The sequence below is a fragment of the Papio anubis genome, unplaced genomic scaffold (genome assembly GCF_008728515.1).
Source record: "Papio anubis isolate 15944 unplaced genomic scaffold, Panubis1.0 scaffold1256, whole genome shotgun sequence".
In the NCBI taxonomy this organism is placed as follows: Eukaryota; Metazoa; Chordata; class Mammalia; order Primates; family Cercopithecidae; genus Papio; species Papio anubis.
The window spans coordinates 1-18,473 of record NW_022161199.1 but is presented as its reverse complement, the minus strand read 5'-3'; the positions used below and the strand labels follow the sequence as shown (position 1 = coordinate 18,473).

At 44.0% G+C, this 18,473-nt stretch overlaps 1 pseudogene and 2 gene segments (V, D, J or C); all 3 read left to right on the top strand.

The window, feature by feature from the left end:
• The first annotated feature begins 766 nt into the window (after positions 1-766).
• On the top strand, positions 767-1,527 carry LOC116272559. The segment is given in 2 exon segments: positions 767-963; positions 1,087-1,527. Coding segments are annotated over 2 exon segments (417 nt in total).
• Positions 1,528-5,643: 4,116 nt separating this feature from the next.
• LOC116272560 lies at positions 5,644-6,393 on the top strand. The segment is given in 2 exon segments: positions 5,644-5,801; positions 5,918-6,393. Coding segments are annotated over 2 exon segments (612 nt in total).
• Positions 6,394-15,583: 9,190 nt separating this feature from the next.
• On the top strand, positions 15,584-17,031 carry LOC116272562 (annotated as a pseudogene).
• The last annotated feature ends 1,442 nt before the right edge of the window (positions 17,032-18,473 follow it).

The following is an 18,473-nucleotide window of genomic DNA, read 5'->3' as shown; positions in this document are numbered from 1 at the left end:
TTTTACTTAGGGAGCTAATGGCTAACTTCATAAAACAGAGAAATACGTCACACTGCTCACTGGTAAAGGTAAGTCTACCAAATCTATTAATTTTCCTACATTACTAAATTAAGTCAAATCTCTATAAAACATACAAAACGATTGTATGTATAACTTTTGCTGAACTGCTGCCTTTGAAATCTGATGGATCATTTATTTTTCCTGGAAAATTCTCATTTTCACCATCCTTTTAAAGAGCCCCTAGCTTTTCTTCAACCCAGCTCCTCAGCTGACTCCTTTTCCGTGATGCCCACCCTGATGGCACATGGGCAATTAGATTTTTCTAGAACGCCATGCAGGGGTGCTGACACCTGTAATAGTTATATATGTACATGTGTGCACATCCCACAGACCTAGACTACTTCTGGGAGTGAGAAGTCACAGTAACAATGCATAGCATAAGAGAAGCAGTGTCTAGGAATCAGACCATGGAGATGTGAATACAGGCAGTGACTGGAGAGCTGCAGAGACCAGCTGGCTTCTGAAGTCTCTGAGTCATGGGAAAGTGTGTGTTCCGGGACCAGCATCGGATGATGACTATTCACTCAAAGAAATCCAGGCCTGGGGGCTGGGCCCTGTGCTCAATGATGGGGACTCGGTAGCTGTGTCCCCTCTGGCCTGGCAGAGATCCCTGAGCAGGGAGCTGTGTATGGTCTCAACAGGTGCTTCCTCTCAGGGCCTTGCAAGAAGAAAAGCAAATCTTCCTCCCGCTCAGTCTGCAGAGTGAGCTGAGCTGCATCCCCAGGGCTCAGGGAGGGGCTGGGCAGTCCCTGGGTGGAAACACATTTGCATGAGCAGCCCCTCCTCTGCAGAGGGTGGGAAGAAAAGGAGGCCTGGGGCAGCCCAGTCCCACTGCGGGGAAAGAGGCTGTGTCCACCATGGCCTGGACTCCTCTCCTCCTCCTGCTCCTCTCTCACTGCACAGGTAGGAACAGGCCTCAGAGACCAGGGTCAGCCACCCAGCCTGATTCCGACTCTTCTGTCAAAGATCCCTAAAACATGTTACTCTAGTTTCTACCTTAAAACCTATAAATGCCTGTATTTCTAGGTTCCGTCTCACAGCCTGTGCTGACTCAGCCAACCTCCCTCTCAGCATCTCCTGGAGCATCAGTCAGACTCACCTGCACCTTGCGCAGTGGCATCAGTGTTGGTGGCTACAATATACACTGGTACCAGCAGAAGCCAGGGAGTCCTCCCCGGTACCTACTGTACTACTACTCAGACTCAAATAAGGGCCAGGGCTCTGGAGTCCCCAGTCGCTTCTCTGGATCCAAAGATGCTTCGGCCAATGCAGGGATTTTACTGATCTCTGGGTTCCAGTCTGAGGATGAGGCTGACTATTACTGTACGACTTGGCACAACAATGTATCTCACAGTGACACACACAGATGGGGAAGTGGGACAAAAACCTTACCCTGATCTGGGTCTTGTTCCGTAATAGTTTTAAATTTTTAAAATAACCAACCTAGGCACAAACTACATTTGGAAGTACTTTCTAGTGTCAAAGGTGCTTCTGTCAATTTCCCATCCATCCTTCTGAAGTCTCAGTAAAACAAAACAAAACCAAAGCACCTGATGACCCTGAAGCGTTGGCTGCGTGTCCATATGTGCTGACACCAGTACCTGTGGAGCTGGACTTTTGTTTTGAAAGAAGCAAAATGAGCCTTTCCTAGCTCACAGCATGATCAGAGCCTGGGGACATGGTAGCAGGTGAACAGTCCCCTGCAGCATGGACTCTGCTCTTCCAGCGTACAAGCAGAGACCTCCCCTTCCATCCCCAGTTGTCTGTTCTCAGGGATATCTGAGGTTTACTGTGTCCCAGGAACAAGCCACTCAAATATGAAATGCTGCCTGAGGACACAGGTCAGGGAGGAATTCCAGATACAGAGCTGATCTGGCTCAGTCCTGGGCACCTGCATTTCAGTGGAAATGTCAGGAGATGGGGTTAGGTCTGAGGGTAACTGGGGGCCTGAGGCCAGTGAACCTCTATGTAGGTCATGAGAGAGTCAAGGGGAGGCTCCACCATGGCTGAGACGAGGCTGAGGCTGCTCCTTGGCCACGGGGGAAGTAGGTCCCAGGGATGTGACTTTCCTGCAGCTCATCCCACTCAGGACCACGGGAACTGCTGAGGGTGGGTTTCCTGATCCCTCAGGGCCTGACTGTGTTCTCTTCTCCTTTCTTACACCATTGGAGGCTCTCACTGAGTCAGGGTCTAGTGGTGAGTCTGTGGAATATCCTTGGTACAGAAACTGCCCAATATGTGCTTCAAGTGACTCCTCCCCAGGAAACTCTTGAGAAAACCCCCATCTCAATGTCAACTTTTACTGCACGGGGAGCAGCAGAAACACTGGGCATTCCTTCCCAGAAAGAGCACCTACGTTTGTGACCTAGGACAGCAGTGATGGTCCCTCAGGGGTCCCAGCCTGATTCTCCTGCTCTGGGTTTATTCACACAGCCTCCTGGACAACCCCTGAGGACAGGCTGGTTATCAGTGTCACACAGCTGCACCCTGACTCCATGTTACCAAGGGTTCCTGTTCCATGGAGAAGTGAGAGAAGATCTGCCCCACTTATCCTCTCTGCCCGTCCCTCCTTTATCCCCGCCTGTGACCAACACCAGTTCATGCCAAGGCTTCTGCTGTCACTTGTGTTGCTGAAAGCAAAGCAAGGGTTCAGTAACAGTAACTCCTTTTTTTCCTGGTCTCCCGATGTAAACAGAATCAACTTGTTTCTAGAAGCAAAAGGAGCTGCCCACACATGGTGGGTGTGGATGAGGCGGGGATGACAAGAAAGAATCCAGCCTGTGTCACCCAGCAGTCCAGGAGCCTTCGGCCTGGTACCAAAGGTACTGCCCCTTTTGGTGCAGGTATGCCGACCATTTCCTGAGCTCTGAAACTGTGGGAAAGATGACAAGAAAGGAGAATGCAGCCTGTGTGACCCAGAGACCCAAATGTGAGACAGGAAGTCTGATTCTTAAGAAAACGTGGGCTCAGCATTCTGAAAGATCTAGATATGGCTTGGCCTAGAGCTGGTGTAGAAGAGAAGCAAGAGAAGTGCTCAGCCTTAGGTGGCCCAGGCACAGCGGTCCTGTCAAAGGGCTGAGCTCTCTGCACCATGGATATCCTGCAGAGACATCCTCGGGGAGGCTGTGACCCAGAATGATGCAAAAATGCTAACGGAAGTGAGCAGGGGATGGTTTATGGGGGAAGGAGGAGACGGGTGTGGGGTCAGATCGGGTAAAGAGGGTGCAGCCTGAAGAGGAGATTGTCCATTGTGACTCATAGGAGGTGGAGGCCTGGGGCCTACAGCAGTGACAAAAGGAGGACCTGGAAGGACCTGGGCCCTCAAGACACACAGGGACTGGGATTTTGGTCTGTCTGTGAGGGTCCCTGTGGAGGATCACATAAAAAGTCCATAGTCAGTGTCCTCTGTCCTGGGTTCACTGTCCAGCTGTTGCCCCTTCCGCCCGGAGCCTCTGGGTGTCCAGGTTCCTTAGCTGTGGACCTGTTCTTCTCTCTGCCCTCAGCCTAAGAGCTCATGGGGCACCCACCAGGAAGTGCATCCGTGGGCAGAGAGGGGACCATGGGCAGCCTTGTCCTGTGTGTGAGACAGTGCTCAGCCTCAGTGACCCTGTGTTCATTAAAGTGGAAGGAAAGGAAAACAAAATTCCCTGTGACCATCTGTGCATCACCGAAGAAACAGCAACAAGAAGGAAACAGGAAGCGAAGCCCAGATCTAATAGCTCGTTTCTACTTGGAAATAAATAAAACTTCATATGCCTGATGTGTTACGTAAACACAATAAACATATTTGAAATACTATAAAAACTATGTAAAGGAACATGGCTATCACAAAATGGAACATTTAAAATAACAACACCCTTGAAATGAGATCCCAAAATACAGCATACATTTTACGTCAGTTACATATATGGATTGGTTTTATTCAAATGTCTATAATAAATCTCACTATTTGGTTGTTTAAATGGAGCATTTAAAATCTCATTGTGGCCGGGCGCGGTGGCTCACGCCTGTAATCCCAGCATTTTGGGAGGCAGAGGGGGCCAATCACAAGGTCAGGAATTCAAGACCAGCCTCGCCAACATAGTGAAACCCTGTCTCTACTAAAAAAATACAAAAGTTAGCCGGGCATGGTGGCATGCGCCGGTAATTCCAGCTATTTGGGAGGCTGAGGCAGGAGAATTGCTTGACCCTGGGAAGCGGTGGTTTCATTGAGACAAGATTGCACCACTGCACTCCAGCCTGGGCAACAGACCAAGACTCTGTCACAAAAAATAATAATAATAATAATAACAATAATAATAATAATTTCATTGTACTGCAACTACCAGATGATACATTCAGTGGTATAAATATCAGCATCACCATCCAGCTATTTTCCTCCATCCCCATAAAATTCCCCAAAACATTACTTGTTAAGAGTCCACGGTGTATGACGCCAGAACTCACGCAGTCATAGACATCATCTGTTTCATTTTTCATTTCAAACAACAGAATTACATTTTTTCTTAACCTTACTGTTTTAGTTTATTAGATTCTAGATGTCATTACAGATCAAAGATGAATAATTTCTATCATCTTCAAGCTACCCCTACAACACTCACTACTGAATTTGAACCATAGGTTTTCCCTAGAAATCCTAGTTGGGGGCTCGATGACAAGAGCTATCACATATCAGGCTCACCTGAGGACAGACTCTGGTCATCAAACCAAGTTAAAATTTCAATTCCTCCCATCTTCAAAGACTGAACATCTTTGCTCTTTTTGCTCATAAGTGAGAACCTCCAAAGACATCTGCCAAGGTCCCCCACGGACTGGCATTCAGTGCTTGGAGGACACAGTCCTCGGCAAGATCCCTGGTCACAGTATCCAGATGAGTGTGACTGCAAATCTGGGGAAGCAGAGGGAGAATAAAGATTTACCAGAAAATCCCTCTGAGAATCCCTCCCCAGGGCATCCAAAGGGAAGAGCTCCCTTTCTCCTCAGCGCTGCAGGATCCACAGAGGAAGTGGAGCTCTGGCCACCAGGACGGAGCCACATGAGAGGAGAGGACCCGGTGTCCAACACAGGAGGGGAATTGAGTCCATGCGGCCAGTCCCCGCTGTGGACTTGATTCTGAAAGAAAAGGACTTTGTGTAGCCATCACCTGAGTCCTCTGCAATATACAACCAAAGAACCATGGACAGATCCACTCCTGAGGAGTCCGGTAGAGTATGAAGACTGCCCTGAGATCAAAGGAGGGTGACACAGGTGCCACCTTCCTGGGCCTGGACTTGGGAGTGGAGGCAGTGGACAGAATGGGGGGAGTCAGGGTGTATCTCAGAGGCTCTGGTTACCTGATCATAGAATGGTTTGCCTTAGTCTGAACACTAGGGGGCACTTGGGGACCATTTCTGAAAAAAAGACCGGGGGGTGAAGGGAGCGGAACCAAACAACTGCTCTGCCTGTTGTCCTCTGCTCAGGGCTCACAACTGTGTTCTCCCCACCCCCTGGGACCACAAAGTGCCACCCCTGCCACCTCCTGACATCCTCAAGCCCAGAAGCCTGACCTAGGGCTCAGGGCGGAGTCAAAAACCTGGGAGGTCTGATTTGCATGCATGGACTCTCCCCCTTTCAGAGTATGAAGACAGGGAGAGATGTGGGGGAAGCTCAGCTTCAGCTGTGGCTAGAGAAGACAGGACTCAGGACAATCTCCACCATGGCCTGCTTCCCTCTCGTCCTCACCCTCCTCACTCACTGTGCAGGTGACAGGATATGGGACCAAGAGTGGGTCCCTGGGAAGCCCATGGGGCCCTGCTGTCTCCTCTTGTCTCCTTTTGTCTCTTGTCAATCACCATGTCTGTGTCTCTCTTGCTTCCAGGATCCTGGGCCCAGTCTGTGCTGACTCAGCCACCCTCAGCGTCTGAGGCCCCTGGGCAGAGGGTCACCATCTCTTGTTCTGGAAGCAGCTCCAACATCGGAAGTAATTATGTAAACTGGTACCAGCAGCTCAAAGGAAAGGCCCCCAAACTCCTCATCTATAATAATAATCAGCGACCCTCAGGGGTCCCTGACCGATTCTCTGGCTCCAAGTCAGGCACGTCAGCCTCCCTGACCATCAGTGGGCTGCAGTCCGAGGATGAGGCTGATTATTACTGCGCAGCATGGGATAACAGCCTGAATGGTCCCACAGTGCTCCAGGGTCAGGGGGAAGTGAGACAAGAACCTCCTTCCTCCTCTGCCAGGAGGGTGAGCCCTGGCAGCTGCTGCTCAGGCCTGGCCTGTGGCTTCTGCTGCTGTAGCTTCCCCCATGGGTCCAGGGGCATGCAGGGTCCTGCCTGAGAATGGAGGCTACTCCTCCCCTTTAGTCCTCAGACTCAGCAACAGAGTGTCCAGGAAAAGGAACATCCTGCTCCCTGCAGCTTGGGACTCAGGGTCTCTGCACTGAGGTCCTGGGCTGAGGTGGCAGGTCCATCTGTGTCATCACAGACCCACCTCTGATGGGGAGCCTGTGTCTCCATCATCCTCCTTTTCTCATTTCCAGGAGTTTCCGGAGTGGTGTCTTCCTCCCCCTGCTCCCCAGTGTGAATCCCTCTGCTTCTTTTCTCCCCAGTCCATTCTGTTTTAATAAAACTCCTTTCATGTGGGAATAATGCACATCTAATGAAACACCCAGATTTATAATAAGAAAGTAGGAATAATGCACATCTAATGAAACACCCAGATTTATAATAGGAAAGTATACACATTTTGACATTTTTTTGATCCTTGAATACATCACCATGAACGGGGAGCTATGCAATCTGTGACCAGCCCCAGCAACCCCTCATGACCCTTTGTCATCTCCCTCCCTCCCTTCCCCAGTGCTCTCCTGTGTAGCCACAGCTCTGCCTCTGTCACTATTGTTTGGTTTCCATTTTCTGGAATGTAACAGTGTTATCAAACATTATCTTTCCATTTGTTCTGGCTTCTTTTACTCTGCAAATTTCTTTGGAGACTCTTCCTGTGCTTGCTGAATTGCACCCATCCCATAGAGGGCTCATGACTACCTTTGAGGGCCGTTAGGTTGATTATTCCTGATTTTGTTTACTTATTTTAAAGTTTGAATTGATCGTCCATCAAAATGAAACTCTTGGAGTGATGTTCATCTCAGGTGACAGGAGAGTCTGTGACGGCTTGTCCGGATTCTTCCTTCCTCATCTCTTGCCTCTGGTTCTCTCTGTACTGGAAGAGGTTCTCATATTTGATTTATTTACTTACGTATTTATTTATTTGGGTTTTTAAGGATGTTAGTGTTTTTTTCTTTTTAAATATTAATTTGTTATTTTAATAGGTTTTTAGGGAACCGGTGGTGTTTGATTACATAAATAAGTTCTTTAATCATAATTTCTGAGATTTTGGTGCACTCATCAACCAAGCAATGTACAGTGTACCCGGGGAGTAGTCTTTTATCCCTCACCCCCCTTCTACTATTTCCTCTGAGTCCCAAAAGTCCATTGTATCATTGTTATGCCTTTGTGTTCTCATAGCTTATCTTCCACTTATGAATGAGAACATATAATGTTTTGTTTTCAATTCCTGCATTACTGCACTTAGAATAACAGTTTCCAATTCCATTCAGGTTGCTGTGAATGCTATTATTTTGTTCCTTTTTATGCCTGCGTAGTGTTCCATGATATGCCTATGTATAACATTTCCTTTATCCATCTGTTGATTTATGGGCATTTGGGCTGGTTCCATGTTCTTGCAATTGCAAATTGTGCTGCTGTTAAACATGTTTCTGCAAGTATCTTTTCTGTATAATGACTTCTTTTTCTCTGGATACATACCTAGTTATGAAATTACTGGATGAAAGGGTACATGTATTTTTAGTTCCTTAAGGAATCTTCACTTTGTTTTCCATAGTGGTTGTACCAGTTTACATTTCCACCAACAGTGTAAAAGTGTGTGTTTTTTTTTTTCACCGCATCCATGCCAACATCTAATATTGGCCATACTTGCAGTATTAAGGTGGTATTGTGTTGTAGTTTTGATTGGCATTTCCCTGATCATTAGATGATGCTGAGCATTTTCCTTTATGTCTGTTGGCCATTCATATATCTTCTTTTAAGAATTTTTCTTTACATACTTAGCCTACTTTTGAATGAGATTGTTTAGTTTTTCCTTGATAATTTGTTTGAATTTTTTGTAGATTCTAGACTTTAGTCATTTGTTGGCTATATAGATTGTGAAGATTTTCTTCCACTCTGGGTTGTCTGTTAACTCTGCTAATTGGTTCCTTTGCTGTGTAGACGCTTAGTCCCATCTATTTATTTTTGTTCTTGTTGCATTTGCTTTTGGGACCTTGGTCATGAAGTCTTTGCCTAAACCAATATCTAGAAAAGTTTTTCCAATGTTACCTTCTAGAATTTTTTTGGTCTCAGGTCTTAGATTTAAGTCTTTGATTCATCTTGTGTTGATTTTTGTATAAGCTGAGTGATGAGGACCCAGTTTTATTCTTCTGCATTTGGCTTGCCAATCATCCCAGAACCATTTGTTGAACAGGGTGTCCTAGAGTATAGTCTGATGCCTCTGGATTTGATTTTGTTGTTGTTGTTTGTTTGTTTGTTTTTTTATTAGTCTTGCTTTGGCTATGCGGGCTCTTTTTGGGTTCCATATGAATTTTAGGATTGTTTTTTCTAGTTCTGTGATAAATGATGTTGGTATTTTGATGGGAATTACATTGAATTTCTAGACTGCTTTAGGTAGTATGATCATTTCACAATATTGATTCTACCCATTCATGAGCATCGGATGTGTTTTTATTTGCTTGTGTCATCTATGATTTCTTTCAGCAGTGTTTTGTAGTTTTCTTTGTAGAGGTCTTTCATTTCCTTGGTGGGGAATAGTCCTAAGTATTTTTTATTTTTGCAGCTATTTGGAAAAGGGGTTGAGTTCTTGATTTGATTCTCAGCTTGGCTGCTGTTGTGTAGCAGAGCTACTTATTTGTGTGTCTTAATTTTGTATCCTGAAATTTTGCTGAATTCACTCACCAGTTCTCAGAGATTTTTGGATGAGTCTTTAAGGTTTTCTAGGTATACGATCATATTATAAGCAAACAGTGACAGTTTGACTTCCTCTTTACCAATTTGGATGCCCTTAATTTCTTTCTCTTGTCTGATTGCTCTGGCTAAGACTTCCAGTACCATGTTGAACAGAAGTGGTGAAAGTGGGCACTCTTCCCTTGTTCCAGTTCTCAGAAGAAATGCTTTTAAATTCTTTCTGTTCAGTATAATGTTGGCTGTGGGCTTGCAGTGGAGGGCTTTCATTACCATAAGCTATGTCTCCTCTATGCCAATTTTGCAGAGGGTTTTAATCATGAAGCCATGCTGGATTTTGTCAAATACTTTTTCTGCATCTATTGAAATAATCATGTGATTTTTGTTTTTAATTATGTTTATGTGATATATTACATTTATTGACTTTGTATGTTAAACCCTCCAAGCATCCTTGGTAAGAAACCCACTTCATCATGGTGGACTGTGATTTGATAGCTGTTGGATTCGGTTAGCAAGTATTTTGTTTAAGATTTTTGCATCTATGTTCATCAGGGATATTGGTCTGTAGATTACTTGTTTCGTTACGTCCTTCCCTCATTTTGGATTCAGGGTGACACTGGATTCATAGAATTATTTAGGAAGGAGTCCCTATTTCTCCATCCTGTGGATTAGTGTATTAGTCAGTATTTTCCAGAGGGACAGAACTAATGGAGTTTATTAACAATTAGCTCACAGGATCGCAAGTCCCACAATAGGCCATGTGCAGGCTGTGGAGCAAGAAGAGCCAGTCCAAGTTCCAAAACTGAAGAGTTTGGAGTCCGATGTTCAAGGGCAGGAAGCATCCAGCACAGGGGAATGATGTAGGCCGGGAGACTAAGCCAGTCTCTTTTGCACATCTTTCTGTCTGCTTATATTCTAGCCATGCTGGCAGCGGATTCGCTTCTGCACACCCAGATTAATGGCGGGTCCGTCTTTCCCAGCTCCTTGACTCAAATGTTAATCTCTTTGGCAAAACCCCCACAGACACACCCAGGATCAATTCTTTGTATCCTTCAATCCAATAAAGTTGTCACTCAATATTAACCATCACAGTTACTGTCATAGACTTTGTACCAATTCTTCTTTCAATGTCTGATAGAATTCAAATGTGAATCTGTCTGGTCCTGGACATTTTTGGGGGTTGACATTTTAAAATTATTGTTTCTATCTCACTGCTTGTTATTGGTCTGTTCAGAGTTTCTACATCTTCCTGATTTAATCTAGGAGGGTTGTGTATAGTTAGATATTTATTCGTCTTCTCTAGGTCTTTTAGTTTATGCACATATTATCTTTTGTATTGGTTTTGTTTTAATTTTATTTAGTTGTTGTCTAATCTTAGTTATTCCTTTTCTTCTGCTGAGTTTGGATTTGCATTGTTTTTGATCCTCCAGTTTCATGAGGTGTGACCTCAGATTTTCTGTTTGTGCTCTTTCAGGCTTTTTGTTGTGTGTATTTAACGCTAAACTTTTCTCTTAGCACTGCCTTTGCTGTATCCTGGAGGTTTTGATAGATTGTATCAAGATTTAGTACAACTGCAGCCTTACTATTGACCAACATTTTTTAATTCCTGAGAGTGTGACCTCATTGAATCCTGACAACCGCTTTATGATTGCTTTCCATGCAGCAGGCCCTGGTTAGAGAGGGAGTGCTTGTGGCCTGGAGGTAGGATTCTGCAATTTATCAAATAAAAACACTGGAGGTCAAATTTGAATTCAGTAAAACAATGACAAAGAATTAGTGTGTGTTAGTATCTCCCACACAATATTTTTCTTTGGAATACCTAGGTGCCCTGTAGTTTATCTGTCAACTCCTCACAGGATTCAAGACTTGGAAGAGGGAGTGTTGGGGCTGGCCTCCTCTTACTGATGCCAGTTCTGTGAGATGAACCTCAAAGACAGAGCTTGTCTAACACAGCTACCCTCAAGAAAACAAGTCAGCAGTAAATAAATGATATAAGATTCCCAATCAATAATGCCTACTCACTTCCATAGTTCTTGTTTCTATTATTCTTCAAGTGTGCAGACTCAGGACCTCTGCTGGGGTTGCTGCAGCCAGAGATCCAGATGAGAGACCTCATAAGCCTTTCAAAACCAGATGCAAGGGCACTACTCGGTTCCCATACAGTGTGGCTTAAGCCAGGGATAAATAAGTAAGAAATAGAAGAGCTCAGCATGGCTCTCCCTTTGTTCAGTTATTGGGGGGAAACACCCCCATTATTTCAATGTAGGTTCCTTTTATTTTCCCTAAGTGTCAGCTGGTCTGAGAAATAAAGAGAAAGAGGACAAAGAGGGGAATTTTACAGCTGGGCCACTGGGGGTGACATCACATATCAGTAGATCCATTATGGCCCCTGAGCCACAAAACTGCAGGTTTTTATTAAGGACTTTAAAAGGGGAGGGGGTGTATGAACAGGGAGTAGGTCACAAAGATCACATGCTTCAAAGGGCGAAAAGATCACAAGGCAAAGGGCAAAGTCAAAACCTCCTGATGAAGGTCTATATTCACATATTGTCTTGATAAACACCTTCAACAATAGAAAACAGAGAACCAGCCTGACCTTGATTTCACCAGGGTGGGGTTTTTTTCCCACCCTAGTGAGCCTGAGGGTACTGCAGGAGACCAGCATGTATTTCAGTCCTTATCTCAACTGCAGAAGACAGACACTCCCAGAGCGGCTGTTTACAGACCTTCTCCCAGGAATTCATTCCTTCCCCAGGGTATTAATTATTAATATTCCTTGTTTGGAAAAGAATTCAGCCATATCTCTGCTACTTGCATGTCTGTGTATGGGATCTCTGCAAGAAGAAAAATATGGCTCCATTTTGCCCCACTCCACATGCAGTCAGACCTTATAGTGGTCTTTATTTATACCCTGAAAATCACATTATTCTGTTCTTTTTCAAGGTGCACTGATTTCATATTGTTCAAATACACGTATTTTACAATCAGTTTATACAATAGTGGTCCTGAGGTGATGTACATTTTGAGCTTATGAAGATAATGAGATTAAGAGATTAAAGTAAAGACAGGCATAAGAAATTATAAAAGTATTAATTTTGGGAACTGATAAATGTTCATGAAATCGTCACAATTTATGTTCCTCTGCTGTGGCTCCAACTGGTCCCTCCATTAGGGGTCCCTGATGTCCCACAACATCCAATGAGACACCAAACCCTGGGGACCTTTTGATGCTGAAGGTGGGTGGTCTGAGAGTAGGGAGAGGTGCACCCTGAGAGCCCAGAGCTTCCAGGACAGGACTTGGCAGTCTGAAAAGGCGCCACACTGTTGAGTGGGGAAGGAGACATCTCCGGCCACAGGCCTGCAATTCTGCTGGCTTCCCCATCACCAAACTGGGCTTTCTGCTCTGATGTCTGTCAGAGAATCTCCTTCAGTGAGACTAAGATCCCAGGACTTTACTAAAAATAACAGCATGAACCAAACAGACATGTAATGATATGGGAATTCTGTGCAGAGCAATGACTATAAATACAGTTCAACAAAGGCCCTTACTCTCATATCTTTCATGCAGAAGAAAAAGACAAAGGCAGAGAACAACTGAAGGGCTCAGTAGGTCTGCTACTGGGGCAGCACTGTGTGCTGTAGGCTTGTCCTTGAGGGGTCAACAGATAAGAACAACTGGGAAACCATCCTGTTGTGACCCTGTATCATCTGCTCACTGCTCACTGGGGTCAGCAGCTGTGTCCTCACAGGGAACCGGATTCAGCCAATTTGGCCTTCTCCACCCCAGCTGGGAAATGTATTCTAGTGACTCTCTGGACTGAAGTTCTATGAAGGGGCTGGCAGACAAGAAGAGGGGGCTGATTTGCATGAAGAAACCATTGCACACCTTTTCCTTTCATCTAAAACCCATTAATGGATACTCTGAGGCCACCCATAGAAATCAAGCTGGTCTTCTAAATTTGGGAGTTATGAAGGAGTCATTCCTGATCAATCTACAGGAAGGGGGGCCATCAGCAGTAGGAGGTCAGAGTGAGGCAGAAACTGGCTTCTTTGAGACTCATCACCACTGCCACCAACTCTGGGACAAATGGGGTCACCTGCTATAATAGTCACCCCAAACTACTCACAGGAGTCTGAGCCTAGTCCCCTCACCTTATTGCTTCTGATTCTGTTCCATTCCTCTGTTTTCCCTGGAGCCCTTGCCCATGTCTGAGTCCAGGGTAATAGGGGTATCTCCATCCCAGTCAACACCTATACAGAAGTAAGAGCTACTATGGTTGAAGCAGAGTCCACAGTTGTAACTATGAGGGCCTAACCTGCTTCCCCATCCCCTCACACAGGTGATCACTGCTGTGTTTCTCATGGACTGAGCCTTTTCCTCTGGAAAACACAAGGTATTTATTCCTCTCTAACACCAGGCATATAATGGAGGGGGTAGGGGTGGGTGTGAAGCAGAGTGGCTTTTTCAAATGTAATGCAGTAAGACCCTGGCTACAGAAAATCATTTCATAAAACTCCACACCCTTTCATGGCAAAAACACTCAACAAACTATGAATAGAAGGAAACTACCTCAACATAGTAAAGGCCATCTATGAAAATCCTACGACTAACATAATATGCAATGTGAAAGACCAAAGATATGTTTCATAATATCTATCAGCAACAAAGCAACAATGCACATTTTCACTGCTTCTATGAAAAACAGCATTGGAAGACCCAGCTAGAGTAATTAGGCAAGGGAAAGAAATAAAATTAGAAATAAAAAGTGAAATTATCTCCATTTTCATTTGATTTAATGTCATATGTAGAATACTCTTAAAAGTCCCACAAAGGAAACTTTGTCCGAATGATTAAATGTATTCGTTAATAGTTCCGAATACAAACATCACCATGTAAAATTATCTTGTGGCTAGGCATGGTGACTTATGCATATACTCCTAGCACTTTGAGAGACTGAGGTGGAAGGATTGCTTGGGGTCAAGAGTTCAAGACCAGCCTGGGCAACAAAGCAAGACCCTGTCTCTACAAAAAGAAAGAGAGAGAGAGAGAAGAAAGAAAGAAGAAAACAAAGAAAGACAGACAGGAAGAAGGAGAAAGAAAGAAAGAAAGAAAGAAAGAAAGAAAGAAAGAAAGAAAGAAAGAAAGAAAGAGAGAGAGAGAGAGAAAGGAAGGAAGGAAGGAAGGAAGGAAGGAAGGAAGGAAGGAAGGGAGAAAATAAATCTCTTACATTTCAATATTTGAGCAAACAGGAAACAACCCAAAACAAAACCAGGACCCACACCCATTAAGATGGCTTTACCGAAATAATAGAAAATAATAGGTTCTAGCAAAGATGTATAGAAATTATAACTGTTATGCATTGCTGGAGGGACCATAAAATAATGCACCCACTATGGCGGCCTTGGTGACAGTTTCTCAGAATACTAAACACAGAATTACCATTTTATCAGAATTTTCACTTCCGGGAATGTGCCTCAAAGACTGAAAGCGGGATCTCAAAGAGATAATTATATACCCTTGTTCATAGCAGCATTATTCACAAGAGCTAAAAGGTGGAGGCAGCCCAAGTGTCATCTATTGGATAAACGGGATATAGTATACACACACAAGGCAATATTATTCAGCCTTAAACAGAAAGTTCTGACCCATGCGATGGCATGGATGAACCCTAAAGACATGATACCAGCAGAAATAAGCTGGTTTCAAAGGATAAAAGTTGTTTGCTTGCCCCTCTATGGGGTATCTAGTGTAGTGAAATCCATAGAGGCAGAAAGTAGAATGATGTTTTCCAGGTATGAAGTTTTGGTTTGGGAAGATGAAAAATACCTGGAGATGAATGGTGGCACTGTGCTTATACAACAATGTGAATTTACTTAATGACACTGAAGCATACACTTGAAAATGGTTAAAATATTGTATTTTGTGTTTGAATAATTTAACACAGTCAAAAAGAAAAAGATTTATATTCGGTGCAGTTTCTCTACTTCCAAGAACAATAAAAGCAAACAGGACTAGGAGAGTGTGCCTGAGTCTCCAGGACACCCTTCCTTCTGTGCAAGCCCCACAGCATCTTAACAGACCAATAGAGTTGAAGATGCCTCATTGCAGGTGACACAAAATAACATGAGAAAGTCTGGGGGTCACCATGATGGTAGCAGTGAGTGCCTGACCCAGTCCAGGAGCAGCCACTAGTGCAACAATGGCCAAAGAAGTGGAGATGAAGCTGGTGGCAGTTGTAGCAGCCTCTCCAGCTGGAGACGGGCATCTGTTGTCCTATGAAAATGGTTCATAGTTGATATATCTGGCAAAGATATGTCAATGATAGTAGCGTATTTCATCCAGAAGCAAGCAAACATGAAGGAAATGTCCCTCAGTGCTTTGGTCAACCTGGCCTGGCAGTCGCCAACACAGGATGAATATTATACCATTTCTTGATAAATAATGGGAGTGCATGATGATTATTCAGACACCTGGGGAAATGACTAGGCTGAATAACATTGTTAAAACAATGAGGAAAGAAGGAGATTTATTCTTGGTAAAGAAACACCTGGATCCAGGGAGTAAAGACCTAAAAGACGATTGCCCAAGATGTGGACTTTTGGATCAGGACCTTGGTAACACAGATCCTGTTTATGACAACCAAAAGCAAAGCAGTGCCCTGTCTATGAGTAGGAATCTGAATGGGGGAACTGAACAGGAAGCAGCAGAAAAGAGGAAGAAGAGCTTAGTGCTAACAGCAGGATGAGATCTCAGAGAACACCAAGCAGGTCCAGAGTGACCCTTTGCTTTCTGCTCAGTGCCTTCCCTCTTACAACTTTTAGAACACCCATTTAACAAAGATGGCTACTGGTATATTCTAACTGAGCCTGATCCACACACCCTTGGTCCTCAGAAGGTTGAAGACTTTCAGGCAGGAGAACTTATTCCTGGAGACCTCCACAGTGACTGCTTCTATGAACAGGTTTTGTTAGCCTAACTTGATTGAACTCCCCAGGTAAAGATCTCCAATGGCCAGCTGGCTGTCTGTGGTTGGAAGGAAGGGGTACTCTATAAGGCCTCTCACGGGGCATAGAAAGGGACCTGGTACTTTGAAATCACCGTAAATGAGTTGTCATCAGACACTGCTGCCAGACTGGGTTGGTCTCAGCCCTAAGGTAAACATCAATCTCCCTTAGGTTATGATAAATTTAGCTATTCTTGGCAGAGCAAAAGGGAACCAAGTTCCACCAGTCCACAGACAAACAGTACTCTTCTAGCTTTGGGCAGGGACACATCCTGGGATTTATATTAATCCTTCTGATCTGAAGACACAAAGACAGTCAAGTTATTGCCTGATAAGGGTTTGATAGAGTACAAGAATTATTTGTATTTTGAGGAAAAAGACATTTTGGATAAAGCACAGAAAAGCCTAAAACAGATTCTGCACAGTAAAATAATATTTTATAAAAATTGTATCAATTAAGATGCTGCTTAAAAAGATATTTTTGAGGGGGTTGATTTCCAGCCGTCTCACTGGAAAACAGCTGCATGGTTTGCATTAACTTTGAACTGTGCTGCAAGTGTCCTCCAAAGGATCTCACTTACTCCCCTGTGAGTCACATGGGCTGGGATGCTGTGGTAGAGCACACTCTGGCTGACGTTTTGTATCTCCTGGAGACAGAAGTGGATGGGAGGCACAGTCCTCCATGGGAACCCTGAGTAGGTCCCTCCTTCTTTTCACATATGGACTTTCTGGGGAATAATACTGAATGGCTTCTGTTGCTGTTGTTTTTGAACTGTCTCAAATGTTTTCTCAAAGATGCTACAGAACATAGCATATCCACTTAACAAGTTAAAAGTCTGAATGAGACTGTGAGAGATACCCTGCTCATCATCATTCTTCTTCCACTTTCAGTGACTGCTCTTATTTTGTGTGCTACAGGCTAACAGCTACTGAACCCAAGATCTTGTAATCTCTCTGTAAAACTGGTGCTGTGCTGCATACTTTGCCAGCTGGGACTTTTTATCTTACTTTATTTTCTAAGGAGTGAATTGTCTTGTCCAAATAACTAACATATTCAAAGACATTTCCTCTGTGGGCACTGATTCCCTGCTATCTGTTTTCCAAGGAAGTGCTGAGTTTATTTCTGAGAACACCTGAAATCAGTGGTTGTCCCTTCAAAACCAACCAAAAAGTGATTGCCTTTGGTGTGGGTTAGGTTTTTTATTGATTTTAAAACATATCTTTGAACACTGACATCTCTGAAACTACTAGATCTCTAGAAGTGTAATTGTGAAAGAAGCTTGCTTGCAGTTTTGACAAAATGAGAAACTCTTCCCAAATAAAACTTGTTTTGAAGTTAAAGAAAAGAATAATGTGAGATTGGAACCTGGGAGGTCTGAAGATTCCAAAGAGCTCACTCAATTCTGAAGCTGATTGTAAGATAAGGGCTAACAACAGCCCTTCACTTCTTATGATTCCCTGGAAGGACTCACATAACTCACTGAAAACTGTGACATTCATTAATATAATTTTCCTACATCAAAATAATACAGGTTAAAATAATTCAAGGGAAGAGGCACATGAGCAGAGTTCAGGAGAATTCCAAGCACAAGCATCCAGTTGTCTTCTCCCAGTGGAGTAATAGACAATGCTGCATTCTGCTGGCAACAATGTGTGATTGTATGTAGGAAGCATTGCCAACCAGGAAAGCTCACCCAGGCTTGGCTTCCAGACTTTTCAGTGGTGGGGTAGGTGAGAGTGAGATCATTATGCAGACCCTGTTGATCATCCTTATAGATGACTTGAGGGTCCACTGAATTGACAATAAAACTTCAACCTTCCTCCTTTGGTCATTTTCTTTTTAAAAATTCTCTAAAGTAAATTATTTTAAAAATTCTCACTTAAACCAGCTGTTTATTTAATATGAGACTGCACACAAATAGTTTCAAAAAGTCAGTAGGTCATTAAAACAATTGTTTAGCCATTCAAACCATTCAGATAACAATGAACGCCATGTAGCACTAAAATCGAATTATAGTCACAGGGGCAGGATTTCAGCAATAGCAAGAGAAAGTAGTACAAATGGGAATGAGCAAAGAATAGACAAGTAATGGGTGTGAATTGACCTGGAAAATATTGTGGTGATGTCCACAGATAAATCAATAGTTATTTGTTAAACAAGTGTAAGACCACGCATTCTCAGTCCAGGAAAGCCACCAGGGGGCGGTCTGGGTCTCTTCGATTATAAGAAGCTTAAGAGGTTCAAACTTAATGAACCCTGCACAGTTGCTCACTGACTCATGTAAATGTTAAAGCAGCTGCTTCCTCCCACAGGGCAAATCCACAGCACACAGCCACTCTGGGCTGGTCCTTTACAGGGTAGCTCCTCTCAAGGCTGTGGACCTAGGTGGTGGTA